Consider the following 18,354-nt stretch of genomic DNA (forward strand, 5'->3'; position numbering starts at 1 on the left):
CCTCAGTTTAACACAAGAGAAGAAGATGGATCAAAACATGCACACGGAAACTCATCATTAGTGTGTTAGTTAAGTCAAACAAATTGCTTTCTGGAATATTTTGCTTTATGTGCGTTTAGCGTTCAATGTAAAGGTAACGTTCAATGATTTGGCTGTTTATTATTTTGTAACATAAACCTGAAAAAAATGAATCTGAACAAAATCAGTGTCTTGACCAGACATGTGTTTTTATGCAAACATGTTCTGAGCAGGTCATACGTGAGATTTGCTAAATGTGAAGTAGTCAGATTTCCTCAGTGTGCCTCAAAATTAATTGTAAACACATTACCATCCCAAAGTTTAAAGCCTGGGCTTGTGGTTCCAGTTCTGCCTGCAAGGACTTTGTCTTTGACAGCTCGCATGTTCAAATATGACAACACAGATGACAATAATGTAGAGGAAGATGAAATTGATGACGCAGAAATAGAGAAGCTGTTTCAGGAGCAAATCCCCTCTGGTATTGGTAAAGAAGACCACAGGGTCTTCATTGTTCACCCAGATGTAAAATGGGGGAGCAGAAAGCAATATCTGACCACAGGTAAATTAGTCTTGTTTTACCATTTTAAAATGTGTCACACTACAATTGAGTTAAAGTTGGTTGTATATTTGCACATTCGTTCAGTGGCAACTTGTGACTGACATGCCCCCTATATTGTTTACTATAGTACTTTAAATGTTCGGTTGTAACAACACATTTAATTATAACTTGAAAATAATATTTTTATTATTTTTTTACTGTAAACAACGTAGTTCTCTAATAGTCATTGGATGCTGATATCATTTCACTTTTTACATTGGCAAAGAATGCTTTTCTGAAATGAATTTATTAAGGAGAAGGTCTGAATGTGTGTATGTAAAACCAACTTTACCTCAGTCACACTACATAATGCATAGTTGCTCTTTAAAACAGCGGCACTTCAGATGGAAGAGGCTGTTGGCCTGGTGAAAACTTTACACAAGTGGAGTGTTGTTGATAAGCTCATCCTCTCCACCAAGACGCCGGAGAAGAAAAGAATTTTCGGGAAAGGAAACTTTCAGATGCTTACAGGTATGTGTAGTGCTGGTTTAGAATTGTAAAAAGTTAACTAGACACAAACTGACTTCAGTATATTTCTAGAGAAGATTAGAGCTACTCCTGGGGTCACAGCTGTCTTTGTGAACGTGGAACGTCTTTCACCTTCATCAGAAGTGAGTATTTAGAGAACAAACTGCTGAAATGTTCAATTTAAACAGGAGTCCCAAGCATTTTAAGAAGTAAAAACCAGTACATTCATTTTTTTATTCAGCTTCAACTTTTTTAAATTTAAGAAACAGACCATGAATATATTAGATTATATTGCATTTATTGTATATAAACCACACACACACACACACACACACACACACACACACACACACACACACACACACACACACACACACACACACACACATATTTATATACTATTGTAATATTACTGTAGACCATGGGAGGTCTTGGAGTGAAAAAGTTTAGTACTGCTGCGACAAATGTTTCTGAATACTATGATTATGATTATTTTCTAAGATGCCACATGTTGTATCTGCATGGTTATTACTGGTATATTGTATTAGATTCAGTGTGGCTGTTATTGGATCTGAAGTTCTATCTTGTAACGCATTTGTAGTTAAAGTGTTTTTCATTTTTCAAAGAATCATGCAATGTGCTCTGCTTATGTTTCAGAAAGACTTAGAGGAAGCCTGGGGAGTTAAGGTGCTTGACAGATACTCACTTGTCCTGCACATTTTCCGCTGTAACGCTAAAACAAAAGAAGCCAAACTGCAGATCTCTTTAGCAGAGATTCCCTTGTTCAGGTAAATTATGTTAGTTATTAAAATCTTCTCCTAAATGTTTTCTGATTACATTTATGAGTTATGTACATTTCTGACAGTTATTAAATTAACTGTTATTTTTCAGTTACCACTGTTTAAAGGTTTGGGAGGGTGTGATATGATCAGTGTAATAGAAGATAGATAGGCTAAATATTTTTTTAAGCATTGCAATAGTTTGAAATGTTTTAACAACACATTTGTTTTTTGAATGCAAAAGATCACGCCTGAGAAATGAGGTTGCAAATTTAGACCAGCAAGGTGGTGGCCCAAGGTACATTATGGGTTCTGGTAAGGACAAAAACAACATTCTAATACTTAAAACATTTATTCCAGGGTTATTTTCAATCCTGGGAATACAGTATGTATTTAAGTAGAACTCAAATGTTGTTTTCAGGTGAAACCCTGTATGAAATGCAGCAGCGATTGTTAAAGGAGCGAGAGCTGAAGATCCGATCAGCCCTGGAGCGCCTGAGGAGGAAGAGGAATCTGCTGCGCTCGCAGCGCAAACACAAAGACTTTCCCATCATCTCTGTCATGGGCTACACCAACTGTGGTGAGATTTGGATTCATATTAACCTGTTATTTGAGATTGTAGGAAGCACATTAAACAGTCTTTTGTTTTTTTAAAGGTAAAACCACTTTGATTAAAGCTCTGACTGGAGATGATGGGCTTCAGCCTAAAGACCAGCTCTTTGCCACACTGGATGTTACAGTACATGCAGGACAGCTGCCGTGTCACATGACTGTACTGTATGTAGATACCATTGGCTTTTTGTCGCAGCTCCCTCATCAGCTGATAGACTCCTTCTCTGCCACGCTGGAGGATGTGATACATTCTGTATGTACCCAAACAATACCTAAAGGGGACCTATAGTGCAAAAATCACTTTTAAAACACATTTGTGTGGCAACAGTGTGTGAATATAGCCAGCCTTTAATAGGATTTTTTATTATTATTATTATTATTTTTTATTATTAAAAAATTATTATTACACTTTACAAAAACAGTCGGTAGAAACACTTTGATTGACATTTTTCCCTTTGCACATCGTCGAAGGAAGAGAGCCCTGCCTGTTAGTGACTATCTATTAGCATAAACAGCCCTGAGTGAGAAGCAGCTGTCTGCCATTAGAGGTTTGAATCTGCCACTATGCTGACACATAGCTGTGTATAGCACCACCCTGTTTTAAAAATGAGGGCTGGGAGCACAATATCATTTAAATTTAAAGAGACAGTCAAAACCTTTAATAAAGAGAGTCAACCAAAACCTAGTTTAAAGCCTAAAAAGGACAGTTTCAAAGAGTTATAAAACATTATTTCTGTGGTTATTATGAGCTGAAACTTAGCAGCATGCACACTCTAGGAACATCAGAGATGAGTGTCATAACATAATCCCCCTAAAACTGTACAATTAGGTTCAAAGCTTAAAAGGGGCAGTTTAAGTTATACAAAATTATTTGTGTTGTATAAACCTAGCATAAACACTCTTGGGGCATCAGAGACTTATTTTACATTTTGTGAAAAAAGGGACATAATAGGTCAATTTTGTTTTGGAAAGTAAATACCCTCTCTTTTTGCAGGACCTCATAATTCACGTAAGAGACATCAGTCATCCAGAAACTGTCAGCCAAAAGGTCAATGTACTGAATGTGCTGAACAATCTTCAGATCCCAGAAAGACTCCTGACCTCTATAATAGAGGTGCACAATAAGATTGACCTCATTGAGGGGTGAGCCATAACTGTCTTCTTCATTTGTGTAACAATCCAGTAATCAAATAATTCATTGTTATTTTAAGTGGTCTTTATTGCTCATACTATTGTCAAACCTGATGTGATAAACTTCCCAATGTTAATTGCCTTGTAGTTTATGCTGCGGATACAAATACCTTGGGCTAAATCATGTGACTTAATGCAAGAAGTACTATTTGAAAAATGCCATGCCAACAAAAACACCTAGCAAACACATAGCAACAGATAAAAAAGGAGCTTGAACTTTAAAAACTATGCTTTTAGTTGCGTTCCTTAATGACACTATGCACTTACACACTTAACCATGCAGTGAATGGAATACTTACACTAATTATATTACAAAATGACATAGAATATTGCATATATGTGATTTGGGACATACCTAATGTCTTATCAAATAAAACTGCCTAGCAACAACATAGCAATTGGTTAAAATACATTTTGGGAATTAAATAGCAACATACTGGGCACATAAACACTCATCAACCACCAAGACCATCTTAGCAACTGCTTTAGCAATATGCTAAAACAACTTAAAAAACTTTTAATAATAAAATTACACATATTACTTTAACAATCTCATAGCAATGTCCTCAACGAAACCATCCAGAGCACCCTAGAAACTACATAGCAACATGCTAAAAAAAACTCACAACACTTTAAACACAAAACAAAACGCAGACAAAAAAACACACCAAATAATCACAGAAACATAGACAAAACATTTACTACAATTCACTAACATCAAATAAACACCAACTAGCAACCAGCCACCAAAAACAGTCTACCAAATGTTTTGAATGAGATGTATTTGTTTGTGTATTGAATATGGTATGTGTCTATTGTGACCCCTTTAAAAAAAGCATCCTATAGGGTTTATCCTATATAATAATGTTAACAACAACATATGCTCTTCAGATATGAGTCCAGTGATCCTGAGGTTATCCCTATATCAGCTCTTAAACAATGTGGTCTGGAGGCATTAAAAGAAAAGATTGAGGAAGCTGTGCTTAAGTGTACTGGAAAACAAATGATGACCCTCAAGGTGCAGCTCAACACCTCTCAATTATCGTAAGTTTGACATAAAAGTACATGAAATTACTTTATATTCTGCACAGATTTTTTTAAACCGGGCAAAGAACCAGATCATACTTCATTCACATTGATAAAAGTCTTGTAATAACCCCCAGTAACACTTAAAGGTTGTTGTTTACTTCAATGAATATATAAAGCGTTAGTTCGACAAAGCATTTCTGTTAATTTTTGACCCTCATGTCATTCTAAATCCTGTCCAATGGTGCCAGTTTCCTCACCTCACACCAGCTATAGGTGGAGTGGAGACAGTGATAGAGCCAATTCAGTGAACAGGAATGAATGGTAGGTCATGATGGGTAAGGACCGATAGAGGGAATTAGGCTAGGACACAAGGTTACACCCTTACTCTTTACAAGAAGTGCCACATGATTTTTAATGACCACAGAGAGTCAGGACCTGGGTTTAACGTCTCATCCGAAAGTCAGCGCCCACTGACAGTATGGTGTCCTCTTCACTTTACTGGGGCGTTAGGACTCACACAGGCTGAGTGCTTCCTGCTGACCCCACTAACACCACTTCCAACAGCAACCTAGTTTTCCCACGTGATCTCCAATGTACTGACCCTAACCCTAACAACTGCTTAGCTTCAGTGAGTAACCGGTCTTGGGCTGCAGAGTGATATGGCTGTGGGTAATGTTTTACTTACTTTTTAGCCAGAAAGCTAGATAATTGTTGTGCAACAACATACAGCATAACTAACTGACATGAGATATGCCTGGGCTGTGCTTCTACAGAATTCCCTCATAGAAAGAACAGCCAGAAAAGAGAAATGTATGCATTTGTGCTGAATGGAAGCATCATTGACACATAACAATCCAGATATATAACTGTCAGTATGTTGGTGTGCTTTTTATACAGTTTCTATTCTAATTTGCGGATTTAGTACAATTAGAGGATCAATTGAAATGCAAAGTCAAAGTATAAATAGCACAAGTGAACAAATAGATTTTCCCTACCAGCAAATATTAATCAGCGATGTCCAAACTAGGGCCCGCGGACCAAAGTTGGCCCTTGGAAATTTTTGATTTGGCCCACCATTCTATCTGAGAAGAGAGTGAGAATGATGGGAGTTGGGGCGAATGCCTTTAACAGAGATTGTTATTTTTAATTTAACATTAGTTTTGTTTGTTTAATTGCTGAGCTACAAAAAAAAAAAACTGAAAATAAATGATTCATATTAATGTTGTAAATGAACCTTTTAAATATGAATAGTCACTCAATGAATAGAGGACAATGCAGAACACATCGGCAATGCAAATCAAGGCAAAAAAACAAACAAACAAAAAAACAGGCACAGCTTGACTAGTGTAACACCATTCTGTTATAAATGCAATTGTTTTTACTGTAAGAAGTTCGTTATAAATTAAAAATATTCAGCATTAGTTCATATAAAGCAATGTTTTTAATTTAAATACATTTTGAAATCAACAATGGCAACTTTAATGTAATAGAGTGTGGCATATCTAACTTTGGCCCACCACACTCAATCAAGGTTTTTGGCCCTTCATAAGAAAAAGACTGGGCACTCTTTAAGCAAAGCGACATGGCATCAAGCAAAAAAAAAAAAAAAACACTGACTAAATCACCAATGACTACATCGCTGAGGAATATCCACAAGATAGATGTAAATGTTGCTAAATTGTAGCTCTGACATGGACAAGATATTAAATGACTAAAAAATGTCTGCAGGTGCAGTATTATAGATTGTAAGGGCCCACAGTTTACAGTTTGAGATCATATCTCTGTTTTGTTCTGTTGATATGTTATCTAAATATGACTGGTTTGTGCTACGTTTCTACAGAGATGCTAGTGTAGCTGTCATTTAGCCACATAGTTTTTTGCCTTCCAAGTCTCTGCACAGGTCACATGATTTAAACCGGTGTTTCTCAACTGGTGGGTCGCGACCCACGGGAACATTTTCAGTGGGTCGCGGAGTGTGTGATCAAAAAAAAACAAAAGTTAAATTTTTTACTTATTTTGCTTATGCCGGACTTTTATTTTGAAATGTGTGCGCGACAACCCTACCGTTTGACCTGTGAAATTTCATTTAATTATTGCAACAAATATGTCAAAGTGCAAGTACGACCACGAATATGTAAATAATGGATGTATATATTGATGACAAAAAAAGACTTAAAGCCTCAGTGTCATATGTGGTGAGGTGCTCTCATAAGAGAGCATGAAACCTTCTAAATTAAAACAACATTTATAAACCAGAAAGCTCAGCAGTGAATGTTTTATTAACAGTTTTTGTTGTTTTTACTTTGCAATATTTCTATAATTGATACATTTTTTTAAATGACACCAATTAAATAGTGTTTAATTGCAAGCCTTGATTTTCTTATGATGTATCTGTCACTACTTTCTTATGTTAACAAATAAATACAAATGAAGTATAATTCCTAAAATTGTATTATAGTTCCTAAAAATTTGGGTCGCGGCTTGATGACCATGTAAAAATGTGGGTCCCATGGCCAAACCAGTTGAACCCCTGATTTAAACTATAAACAGTGAGCAAGGTTCCAGACTTGTTCAAAATCTAGAAAATAGCAAAAACATCTTCAAAACATGGAATTGGTCTGTAAACTTTCTGTCTATGGTGGACGAGGGAGCTCTAGGATTTCACGTGAAATACCTTAATTTGTGTTCTGAAAAAGCACAGAGGTCTCAGGGGGTTGGAACGACATGAAGGTGAACAATTAAAAAGAGAGTTTTCATTTTTGGGTGAACTAACATGTCTGCCCTCTGCCTTTCACAGTTGGCTGTATAAGGAGGCGACGGTTCAAGCGGTAGATAACGTAGGAGACGACTGCACCGCCAATGTCAAGGTCATCATCAGCCAGGCTGCATATGGCCGCTACAGGAAGCTCTTTCAGGTCACCTCATAACAGACTGCTCCCATTGCACAGCCAGATCGTCCAAAATAATGCATGCACTCAGTCACATAATGATGTGTAAATATTTATTTGCTTTATAAGTAGTATTTAAAAATGTAAAAGCCTATATTTTGATACAATAAAATTGCACATTGAGAAACAAAGATGATGTGTTGTGATATGAACAGTACATGAATGCTGTTTATCAAAAATGTCCATTGAGCAGCAGTAAAAAGCAAAGGTGAAAACAATGAGGATTAAATATTGCACAGTTGCATTGACCTGCATACGCTTCTAGGCTGTAAACCTTATGTTTGTTTAACATTATGCCTGAAAATGGGATCTGTCTGACACCTTTTTCATCTACAACTTGTGTAGAACGCTAAAGCAAGGTTACTGACTGGTACAAAAAAGGAGAACTTATCACTCCAGTGCTATATTCTCTTCATTGGTTGCCAGTCAAGTGCAGGATTGATTTTAAGATGTTATCCCTGGTTTTTGTTCCTTATGTACTGTTGGGGATGTTTTTATCCACTCTGGGCTGATTTTCAGTATTAAATTGGCCATAACTTTTTCTGTGTTTCAGCTAGCAGAATGATTTTTGCTGACAAATCTTATTTTGACACAGATTTTAAGAAAAGGCTTTGAATTTTTGAAAGAACTCAACGATACACTCTGGGCAAATTTACGACCCTTTTGTTATGTTAGGGATGAAAAAATACTCTAAATTAAACTGCTGTAAAAATACTTCAGATCATTTTTTTTTTAAATTGCATAAATCTGTTCAGCAGCCTCAGTCTTGATCAAAAAAGGATTTTAACTCTTAAATTGCCAAATTTATAAAGTATGTTACTGATTTGGTGAGAAAAAAACACACAAAATTACATATTTTTAATATATAAAGTAGTTGTGGACTGGATTTTTTAAAACCTTTTATCAGAGTCTTGTACATGTGAAACAACATTGCCTTTGATGCATTGTTTTTTGATTGATTTCCATTTTTTCTCACTAATTTACTGTTGGTGGCCGTTTCTGCCCTGTTGACTTTCATTATAAACACATTTTTTTGATTGCAAAACCATGACACCATATAATCATGCGTTTTTGATTGTTGCTGGTTTTCCCTGTTGAGAATGTGTAAAATTAGTCATTTTTACTGTTGATCATTAGTTGGCACGATTACCCTTTAGATTAGACCCTTTAGCCGGTGCATAAAAAGCTTAGTTTCTGGATTTTATATGGAGTAAAACAGATAATTAAAGTGTGTATATGTGTGTGAGAGTGACCTTTAAGCACTTACCTTGATGTGTCTGAGAAAATCTAAATATGCATCTCAGAACTACATGGAGTAAAAAAAACTAAAAAAAAAAAACTATTTATGGCAAAACAAGCCACCAACTGTAAATTAGGGGGGAAATGAAAATCTAACAATGCATTAAAGCCAATGTTATAACTAATCGTTTACATGTCCAAGACTGTGATAAAAGATACTGTGAAAACTACTTTTTGTATTGAAAAGGTCATTTTATGCATTTTTGTTTTCACCAAATCAGTGACATCATTTGTGAACTTGGCAATTAAAGAGTTAAAATCCTGTAATTTTTTAAAACAATTTAGTAGTTTTGATCAGGACTGAGGTTGATTTACAGATTTATGCAATTAAATGTGAAGGTCGACCAGGTCACTCAGATCAGGTAGTCAGTCGAGGTCTAAATAGGAATCAAAAGGCGACAGGTGCTCTTCTATACTCTCAGAAATAAAGGTACATGAGCTGTCAATGGGCTGTACCTTTTTAAAAGAGGCAAATTTGTACCAAAAAGGTCCATATTAATATCTCATAGGTACATATTAGTGCCTAAAAAGTACAAAGGTGTTCCTCTTAAAATTTGTGGGTACTAATATATACTTTTGAGGTACCAATATGAACCCTTCAAGTACAAATGTGGATCTTTTGAAAAGGTACCACCCCAGTGACTGAGTGACACCTCGCGTACCTTTATTTTTGAGAGTGTAGGGCCAAAATTTTGTAATGATCTTCAAACTTTTAGGTCACAGTTAAAGACATTTGTTCAGTTTAGCATTTGAGGTACTCTAAGAAATGCTTGTTGTGTTTTTTTTATATCTAATGTTTGTACTTTGTAGTCCATGCCATTTGTGTATTTTACATTTCTATGTATTATGTGTAGCACTTTGGGCAATTTAACTTGCAGTTAAATGTGCAATCTAATGAAGAAGTTCTAAGAGAAACTCTTATATTTGAACACTTCAATTTAAAAGTGGAAGTATTAAAGTAGTTTTTTGTTGAGAGAAATAACAAGCGAGCAAATTGGAAGGAGTCCAATGAAGTCACCTGCTATTATGTTTAGACACGGGGGTTCAGCTCCTGGTTTTTGTTCTTTAAGCCATTCCTGCACACGGTTCCAGTACTTCTTGGTCAATGTTTTGAGAGACTCTTGAGGATTTGAGGCAATGAAGCATCGATCGGTCGTCAAATTCAAGCCTGCAACGAAAAAACCCTCTGCGCAATAGAAATATGCTGATTAGAGATCTGATAGGTTTTTTCAATAACGGTCAACTAAAAGCTTCTCTCACCAGGTCGACCAAGCTGCTTCTTACATTCCATATACTGGATCAGCTCTTCTGCATTTGGCTTATTGGCCCAAAGGTATTGGATGGCAGGCCACAGCTCCTTATGGCGAATTGTTGACTGCGGGTCTTCATACGACAGCACCACTTGACAGCCTAATGCCCACAGCCTCCGTAAAGTCACCAGAGTCTCCTTTAAAAACATGTATGAGAAGAAACAAACCAAAAACATATTTATAAAAGAGTCTAAATGAGTGAAAACTTGATTTGAGTTTTTTTCTTAATATTTTGTGCTCATCAGACATGTGATAAATAAATTAAATACATTCAAACTGTGTTTTTCTCATACACAATATGATATGCATTAAAATTCTTAGACAGCCACTTGTGAGCTTAAAATACAGTAATAACAATAACAAAAATATACATTTTCGAGAAAAATAAGTGCAATAAAACAAATATAAAATATTTTCAAGTCTTTCAGTATATATTTTAATGTAAAAAGCTATCTGTACAAACAGAAACATAGAAGTTTATTTAATCTAAATTAAAAGTAATATAGCAAAATATTACTGCACTTAACAAATTAAGATTTTTATTTGAATAAATGTGAATAATAATTATTAATTATCATTTAGATTATTAATGGCGATGCTGTGGCGCAAAGGGTAACACAATCGCCTCACAGCAAGAAGATCGCTGGTTCGAGCCTCGGCTGGGTCAGTTGACATTTCTCTGTGGAGTTTGCATGTTCTCATGGTGTTCGCGTCGGTTTCCTCCAGGTGCTCCGGTTTCCCCCCCAAGTCCAAAGACATGCGCTATAGGTGAATTGGGTAAGCTAAAGTGTCTGTAGTGTATGTGTGTATGGATGTTTCCCAGAGATGGGTTGCAGCTGAAAGGGCATCTGCTGCGTAAAACATATGCTGGAAAAGTTGGCGGTTGATTAATAGCGGGACTAAGCCGAAAAAGAAAACGAATGAATGAATGAATTATTAATTACATTTCAATAATAATAAATATAAATATTATTCCTGTGATTTAAAGATGAATTACCCAAGTGTTTGATGCTTTTTCGAAAAATCATTATGCTTTCTTCAGAATTTGATGAATGGAATGTTCAAAAGAATGCTATTTGTCTGAAGTTTAAAACAGTTATAACTATCTTCAGTGTCACATTTTGTTGTGTCCTTACGTAAAACCTCATTGCGGTAGTGTTTTATGGTTTTTAAAAACAACACATAATAAAAAATATGTTTCACCAAATCATCTTACATTTCGGAATAATTACCTAATCCTAAATACTATTTATTTTTGTGAAGTTTCACAAACTAATTTCAAGAGGAGCATGTGATATGATTGATCGCAGCTGCTTTCTTATCTATAATCATTAGTAAGCCAATCGGATAATTCCAAACGCACTATAAATAGCCCGTCTAGCATTACTCCCTTATCTTCGTTTTTTGAAGAATCTCAAGAACTACCTGACCCTCTTACATGCTCATTGACCAGGTGAGCTCAAATTTCCCCGACCTCAGGGTTCTCTCTTGGGACAGCATGCCAAACCTGCTATTATTATCAAGCAATATCGAAGTGTGAACTCTTGAAACTTTATTTGTTTATTTGGCAGGGACCGTGTACATTAATTACCACTGCTGCACATGCAAGGCTATTTTTCATCTGTTGTAACAGGACATATGTTAAAATTGTCATCCTAAAACCAAAACAAATACTATACAATGAATTAAGCATAACTAAGAAGCACTAAAAATGAATAAGGTATTGATTCATTCAATCATTTTTTTTTGGCTTAGTCCCTTTATTAATCAGGGGTCACCACAGCAGAATGAACCGCCAACTTATCCAGCACATGTTGGCACACACACTAACATACACTACGGCCAATTCAGCTTATGTAATTAACCTATACCACATGTCTTTGGACTTGTAGGGGAAACCGGAGCACCCGGAGGAAACCTATGCAAACCCGGGGAGAACATGCAAACTCCACAGAGAAATGTCAAATGACCCAGCCGAGGCTCAAACCAGTGACCTTCTGGCTGTGAGGCGATTGTGCTACCCATTGCGCCACCGTGACGCCATGAACATGGTCAAATAGATCTTAATGAAAAAATCTATGAACATTTATTATTTTTACAAACATTTTAAAATAGAAAAGATACTTTAAATGTTGTAATACCACAATATTTAATAAGGAGTACATTTCATATTGATAATAATCCTTTCAGGTGACACGGTGGCTCAGTGATTGGCACTGTCACCTCAAAGCAAGAAGGTCGCTGGTCAGTTGGCATTTTTCTGTGTGGCGTTTGCATGTTCTCCCCGTGTTTTCCTCCGGGTGCTCCGGTTTCCCCCACAAGTCCAAAGACATGCGCTAAAGGTGAACTGAATAAACTAAATTGTCCGTAGTGTATGTGTGTATGGTTGTTTTCCCAGTGCTGGTCCGCTGTGTAAAACATATGCTGGATAAGTTGGTGTTTCATTGAGCAGTGGCGACCCTTGATGAGTAAAGGGACTAAGCTGAAGAAAAAACAAATGAATGAATAATCATTTTACAATATTTTTTATCAAATAAACGCAGCTGTGTTGAGAATTCAATGTTTATCAATTCCATAAACTGATCATTAATGTATTAACTGTACAAGAAACATGTTATTATGTTTAACATTCCAAATGGTTTCTTACATTCACAGGGCACAGCTTGGAGCGAAAAATGTTCTTCAGTGCATAGATGAATCCTTCGTGCAGTTCGTCACTCATCCCTTCAAAATTTCTGCAAGCCAGGATGATGATTTCTTTGGGATGAGATTCAAGCCATAAATTAACAGTCTCTAGAGTTTCCTAAAAAAGAAAGCATGTTTGGAAGGTAGAAAATGCACACTGCAAATAAATATTAAAGTTACAGACGTAAACAGATAATCCATCTCAATGGGTTTATACTTACGATCACAGTCGCGTGTGTGTAAATGATATGAGTGAAGTAAAGCTCACTGGAAGTATCATACTGTTTGTGGGCAACTCGGAGATCAAAGTATCGAATGCCTGCTTGAAGTTGCTCCACAATGTTTATTACCTGTTTGCAACACAATAATAGGGAGATTTTATACAATGTTAGAACATTACATTTCATACATACATACATATACTCAAGATATAAACTACCACTATGGGTGCTATTGGAAAGAGAGACTTTTTGGTATTTCTACAGTGAAATTTTAAGTATTGTAAGCACTCAAAATAATTAGCTAACACTTTACAATAGTAGTACGTGAATGTGTTAATAGACATTATTATGAACTAAAGATGAATTAAAGTGTGCACTAATTATGAACTAACTTTAACTACAACATGAGTCACGTGAGTTCATGTGTGAATAACAGCTACCTTAATTACTTGTTAGTACATGCTTGTTTGTTAATTAATGTATTGATTACATTAGTTTATGCTTAATTTACTCATGAAATATTAATATATAAATTGTAGGTGGGCATAGATTCATTTTTTATCTAGATCAGTGGTTCTCAAACTTTTTTCATCAAGTACCACCTCAGAAAAAAATTGTCTTTCCAAGTACCACCAAAATGAGCAGTATTGAAATACAGTAGCGTAGTAGGCTCAGTAAAGCGGCTACAACTCTGCACAGTTAAAAAAACGTGGCAGATTACCTCAGAAATATAGGCTATATGTCATATATGGCATATTATATACATCATTTTTGATAAATTTTAAAATATATGTAGCATGTATATGACATATTTCATTCCTCCGCGTACCACTAGAAGGAAGCCCGCGTACCACTAGTGGTACACGTACCACAGTTTGAGAACCACTGATCTAGATTAATCTTACTGTAATCTTAGAGATAATCTAGATTAAAATAGCTCATTTGAATTCTGCCGAAAGCATTTATAATATGTGTGCTACCCAAATAATGACTAAAAGTAAGTCTTTGAGAACGGGTTTCTCAAGCCAGGTGGCGCATTAGACCAGGGGCTCATCTCCTGCTGCACAAACTGCTTGAGAAACTGTTCTACTATGATAATTGGTGATGAAAATAAATAGTTTTATAAGATGTACTTGTGTTTACTAACTGTTTATACAGTTAAACATGAATTTTGAACTGTAGACTTACATAAGCTGGAAAAAGCGATTTTTAATTACCTTAATGAGATTAAAGTCATAACTGAAACAGAAATGGAATTAAGACATGTGGAATATGCATATATTAGTGGCTTTATTGAAGTAAACACCACAATCAAACTTTTACCGTCATGTAGGACCTATCGCCAAATTTTCTGTCAAGATCCACAAGCGCGGCTGTTAGTAAAGGACCGCACAAACACACACACACAACCACACATCACGATATGCAGAAGTTTTTTTTTTCTTTACATTTGGTGTGCTTTATTAAATTCCATAACACTCTCACCAGTCCTTATTTCTTATTTGCGTCTAATACCCCAGTTTGTCACGGGGGCATGAATGAAATGTTCATGAGTTAATGGGAAACTGCCGAACTGCAGTTAAAGTCACCCAAAATTACAGCAAACTCTTGAAAGCACTTCACGTAAACACCTTAATTATATTATTGTCTATTAAGGCAAATAAATAGATTACAGATGTCCATGTAAGCGTAGTCAGTAGTGTCTTCAAAGTAAGTGAAGGATCCAGAAGAGCATCCTGCTGATTTAATTCAGAAGGGCACTTTTTTTATCTGACTGCTCACCGGTTTGACTTTCATTCATTTTAAAAAGCACCAGCTCCATTTTATTTGTATATCTTTTACTCGAACGCATAAACTCTACAGGTGCCTGATAGTTAGATGTGGAGCTAACATTAATCAGATTCACTCTAGTGAACTGCATGCACGTCACGTTTGATGTTGTAATTGCACTGTAGGAATACACACAGGTTCGAAGACTCGTTCTCGCCACAGTGCAATTTGGCCAGGTATACATCCGCGCTAAAATGTCAAGGTGAAAGTCATCATAGCTTGAGTAGAATAGACCCAGCTCCCAGTCCAACTTTAAGAATAGATTAACAGCGATATTTTTTTATTGCCTGATAAGAGTCTCGCGTTAACGCAGCACGTTAACGCCAATAACAGCCCACCCTCTAATGTAATTATATCATGAATTTACTTGGAGGGGAACATCATCATTAACCCATTCTTAAATACTTATGAACTTCTTATGCACATTATTCTAGTGCGTTTACACTGAATAACAATAGACAAGTGTTCAGTCAACATCAACATGAACCGTTTAAACACAGGAGTTCATGAGTAGTCAAGGATGAGCTATAATGGTGATGTGCCCCTCCAAGTAAAGTCATGACAGTATACATTAACAGCTCATGAGTTCATGTTGGTTACATTTAGCTTAAACATAAATGTTAATTAATACATTAATTAACAACATGTACTACCAAGTAAATAGGGTAGTTGTTATTCACACAAGAACTCATGTGACTCGTGTTGTAGTTAAAGTTAGTTCATGATTGGCCTGCGCCTTAAGTACTCATTCATTCATAATTAAGTAATGTTTAGTTTACACATCATTATTCATGTACTGTTTTTTTAAAGAGATACCAAAATTATTATATTGAAGGATATTCTTGCCTGAGTAGTGGCCCATCTGTAAATGAATGGTCGGGTGAAACAGTAGAAAACTCCATCCAGTAACCTGAAGGTGTCTGATTCAGACCGGAGCAGTGGAGAATTGATATCTAGACAGTAGCTCATTGCATCATGGCTACCTGAAAGCAAATGAAGGATCGTGGATTTATCTTGCATCGATAAGGACATTTAAAACATGCGAACACATACATACAGGACAATTTTCCATTCAATTTAGTACAGTGAGAAGTAAACAAAAATGAAGGACATGATTTAATATTTCTATCAGACATTGATTGATGTCCTTTGGTGAAAGTGCCAAGTGAAAAAGAACCTGTCCTCTCGAGTAATGTAAAATTTTGGAAGGTAATTCGGGCCAAAATTCTAAACAAACAGTTTGGGTGTTTTATGGTCAAGATATATTGTTGTACTTTTACTTTTTTAAGTTGCACTAAGGTTTACTTTTATTATACAAAAGTCTCTAACACAGATTTTGTCCTTAGCACAACATGTGCAGTCCATTTTTTATAATGTAAATGTGACTGAATTCACGTGTGCTTTGAATTGTTTTTGCACCACTTAGTTTGTCCACAAGTGTCAACCTAGATGTTGGTTCACAGTTGGAAAACATTTAATGAGACAAAACAAGAATAAACAAGTTCTTAAGACAACAAAAACAACGGATGTCCACATTAACATTTATTTGTGTGGTAAATACATCAATACCCATGACTTTAAGTGTGAACGTAAAAAGTTAACATGTTTTTTACTACATGTAAAGATGCACAGTTTGACCAATTTTACGTCTGATGCCAGAGCTCCAGTTGCTGATACAATCAATGCATCCAAAGTCATGTACTCTCCAAGTAAGTACTACATTTGAATTTAACTTTACTTCACCACTAAAGCTTGGTGATTAATGGAAAAGAAATCACAAATACAATTGAGCAAAGCTGCGACTGTCATGCACATCTTGTCATTGATGAATTGTTGTGTGATCAGCGGTAAATCTCCTCCAAAGAAGTGCTCTTTTGACTCAAAAACTCCAAATACCAATGAAGAAGAAACACTTACTTCATAACGTTAGTCAATATGTGGTGTCTTTGCATTCAGCATTTACTACATAGAGCCATAGTTCTAGTATAATGATTATCTCAATGTTATTATTGTCAGATTAAATAATTTTTAATTCTGAACGCAATTTTGCATAGCTAATCAGTGTAGCTAGACTAATAATAAATAAACGCTGCTTCATCTGAAAGCAAGAGCTGGAGGTTTACTGAACCAGACTTAAGCTGGGGTCACACTGCACTTTTGTCCCCATAGACTTCCATTTATATGCACACGAATGCGTCAGACTGGAAATGACAAGTTGCAGTTAGCTTCATTGGAAAGTTCAAGCTTGGTGAGCTCTGACCTGCGAAATCGCATCACATAATTGCGTGAGACCAATTAAAGATCAAAACATGACATCTCGAATTTCACACACACAAACTCTAGTGTGACTGCAGCACTACTGACATTATGTACTTTAAAAATGGAATCCGTTAATTGCCCTGAATGGTATGAATATAAATAGTATGACATAGAATTATGACTATTAAAGTGAATTTTGTGATTTTGGACAGACTGGAGAACTTAAACAGTTAGCCATTTGGCTCATTTTCTAAAAAAAAAGAAAAAAAAAAAGCTGAAATTATTGCAAGCAAGCATATTGAATAAGCAAAACACTTCAAGAAAGCGGTTTCACTGAGTGTTCGTTAATGCTTTGGCACAGTTAAACTGTGCATGCTGACACGATCACTGTCTTGCATTTAAAGAATTTTGTCACTAATGGCCTTCCATACTTTTTTGGTGAAATATAACTAGGGCACGTGATTTAAAAAGAATATAAAATTGACCTAACAAGTTGCAAAACTAACACTATTTGAACTGAAACCATGGCTTTTAAAGTGTTACAATAAAACAAAAAGTAAACCCCAGTATATTAAAAAACTAAAACTTGTACAAAAAAACTTACCTTTTGATTCACCTATAGTTTTCATAGTCTCACCTGGTATAGCGAGATTTGTTAAAGGGATATCCAACAGTTTTTCTGGTAAACGTGACATCCAGTCTTCTTGGTTGTCATCCTCTCGGATTTGTTCCATAAGTTTACCGGAGTGTAAAAAACACACACTCTTTAAAACTGCATCTAGAAGAATGTGAAAACAAAGCGAGTCTATTCCGCTTAAACAGTCGCGTTTAAGCTAAACAACAGATAAACACATCGTCAATAACGAGGATCAAATTACAACTCCTTTAAAAGCTGACCACAAAACTTAATCGTTAAGTGAACTCTGTGGTACACAGAACTGATATTTCAGTACCGTTCATCCGTGAACTTTTAAAACGCGTTTGACTTGTCATGCTAGCTCGCTATTACCTTTGTTTTCTTCCTGCTTCAGTCTCACACTTCACAGCTGGTTGCAGAACAGCCTTTTCATACTGTTTTCTCCATTTTGACATTCTTGTTCGGCACAA

At 35.8% G+C, this 18,354-nt stretch overlaps 3 protein-coding genes across 13 annotated transcripts in view; 2 read left to right on the plus strand and 1 right to left on the minus strand.

Moving 5' to 3' along the window:
* LOC147836428 (uncharacterized) overlaps nucleotides 1-18,354 on the plus strand; it is a 719,152-nt gene that overhangs the window by 100,164 nt on the left and 600,634 nt on the right. The gene's annotated exons all lie outside the window — the stretch shown is intronic.
* Nucleotides 5-7,774, plus strand: gtpbp6 (GTP binding protein 6). Of its 2 annotated transcripts, XM_087257614.1 has the most exons (10): nucleotides 5-577; nucleotides 950-1,087; nucleotides 1,157-1,227; nucleotides 1,742-1,872; nucleotides 2,108-2,178; nucleotides 2,285-2,443; nucleotides 2,520-2,728; nucleotides 3,470-3,618; nucleotides 4,558-4,710; nucleotides 7,493-7,774. In XM_087257614.1, the coding sequence occupies exons 1-10, from the start codon at nucleotides 187-189 to the stop codon at nucleotides 7,620-7,622; spliced, it is 1,602 nt and encodes a 533-aa protein (XP_087113740.1). In that variant the 5' UTR covers nucleotides 5-186; the 3' UTR covers nucleotides 7,623-7,774. The 2 variants fall into 2 exon arrangements, with proteins under 2 accessions (XP_087113740.1, XP_087113741.1); XM_087257615.1 differs by lacking the exon at nucleotides 4,558-4,710.
* Nucleotides 7,683-18,289, minus strand: plcxd1.2 (phospholipase C, X domain containing 1, tandem duplicate 2). 10 transcript variants are annotated; one of them, XM_087257638.1, is made up of 7 exons: nucleotides 18,257-18,289; nucleotides 17,885-18,025; nucleotides 15,835-15,971; nucleotides 13,159-13,287; nucleotides 12,900-13,009; nucleotides 10,203-10,389; nucleotides 7,683-10,128 (listed from the first exon to the last, which is right to left on the minus strand). In XM_087257638.1, exons 5-7 carry the CDS (start codon nucleotides 12,972-12,974, stop codon nucleotides 9,896-9,898), a joined length of 495 nt encoding a protein of 164 aa, XP_087113764.1. In that variant the 5' UTR covers nucleotides 12,975-13,009; nucleotides 13,159-13,287; nucleotides 15,835-15,971; nucleotides 17,885-18,025; nucleotides 18,257-18,289; the 3' UTR covers nucleotides 7,683-9,895. The 10 variants fall into 10 exon arrangements, 8 of the variants coding, with proteins under 8 accessions (XP_087113764.1, XP_087113762.1, XP_087113759.1 ...); XM_087257636.1 differs by having other exon boundaries at nucleotides 10,227-10,389; nucleotides 12,900-13,055; XM_087257633.1 differs by having other exon boundaries at nucleotides 12,900-13,055.

This window comes from Danio rerio, chromosome 6 (assembly GCF_052040795.2).
Source record: "Danio rerio strain M-AB ecotype USA chromosome 6, GRCz13ab, whole genome shotgun sequence".
NCBI lineage: Eukaryota > Metazoa > Chordata > Actinopteri > Cypriniformes > Danionidae > Danio > Danio rerio.

What these genes read in the sequence shown, in the direction of transcription:
- gtpbp6 (XM_087257614.1), top strand. Translation starts at nt 187, where the DNA reads ATGAATCTGAACAAAATCAGTGTCTTGACCAGACATGTGTTTTTATGC. An exon ending in AAACTTTCAGATGCTTACAG is followed by an intron (nt 1,088 to 1,156) that starts GTATGTGTAGTG and finishes GTATATTTCTAG; the next exon opens with AGAAGATTAGAGCTACTCCT. An exon ending in TGGAGGATGTGATACATTCT is followed by an intron (nt 2,729 to 3,469) that starts GTATGTACCCAA and finishes CTCTTTTTGCAG; the next exon opens with GACCTCATAATTCACGTAAG.
- plcxd1.2 (XM_087257632.1), bottom strand. Translation starts at nt 17,981, where the DNA reads ATGGAACAAATCCGAGAGGATGACAACCAAGAAGACTGGATGTCACGT. An exon ending in AACTATAGGTGAATCAAAAG is followed by an intron (nt 15,972 to 17,851) that starts GTAAGTTTTTTT and finishes ATTTGCTTTCAG; the next exon opens with GTAGCCATGATGCAATGAGC. An exon ending in CCAAGCTGTGCCCTGTGAAT is followed by an intron (nt 10,390 to 12,899) that starts GTAAGAAACCAT and finishes ATGTTTTTAAAG; the next exon opens with GAGACTCTGGTGACTTTACG.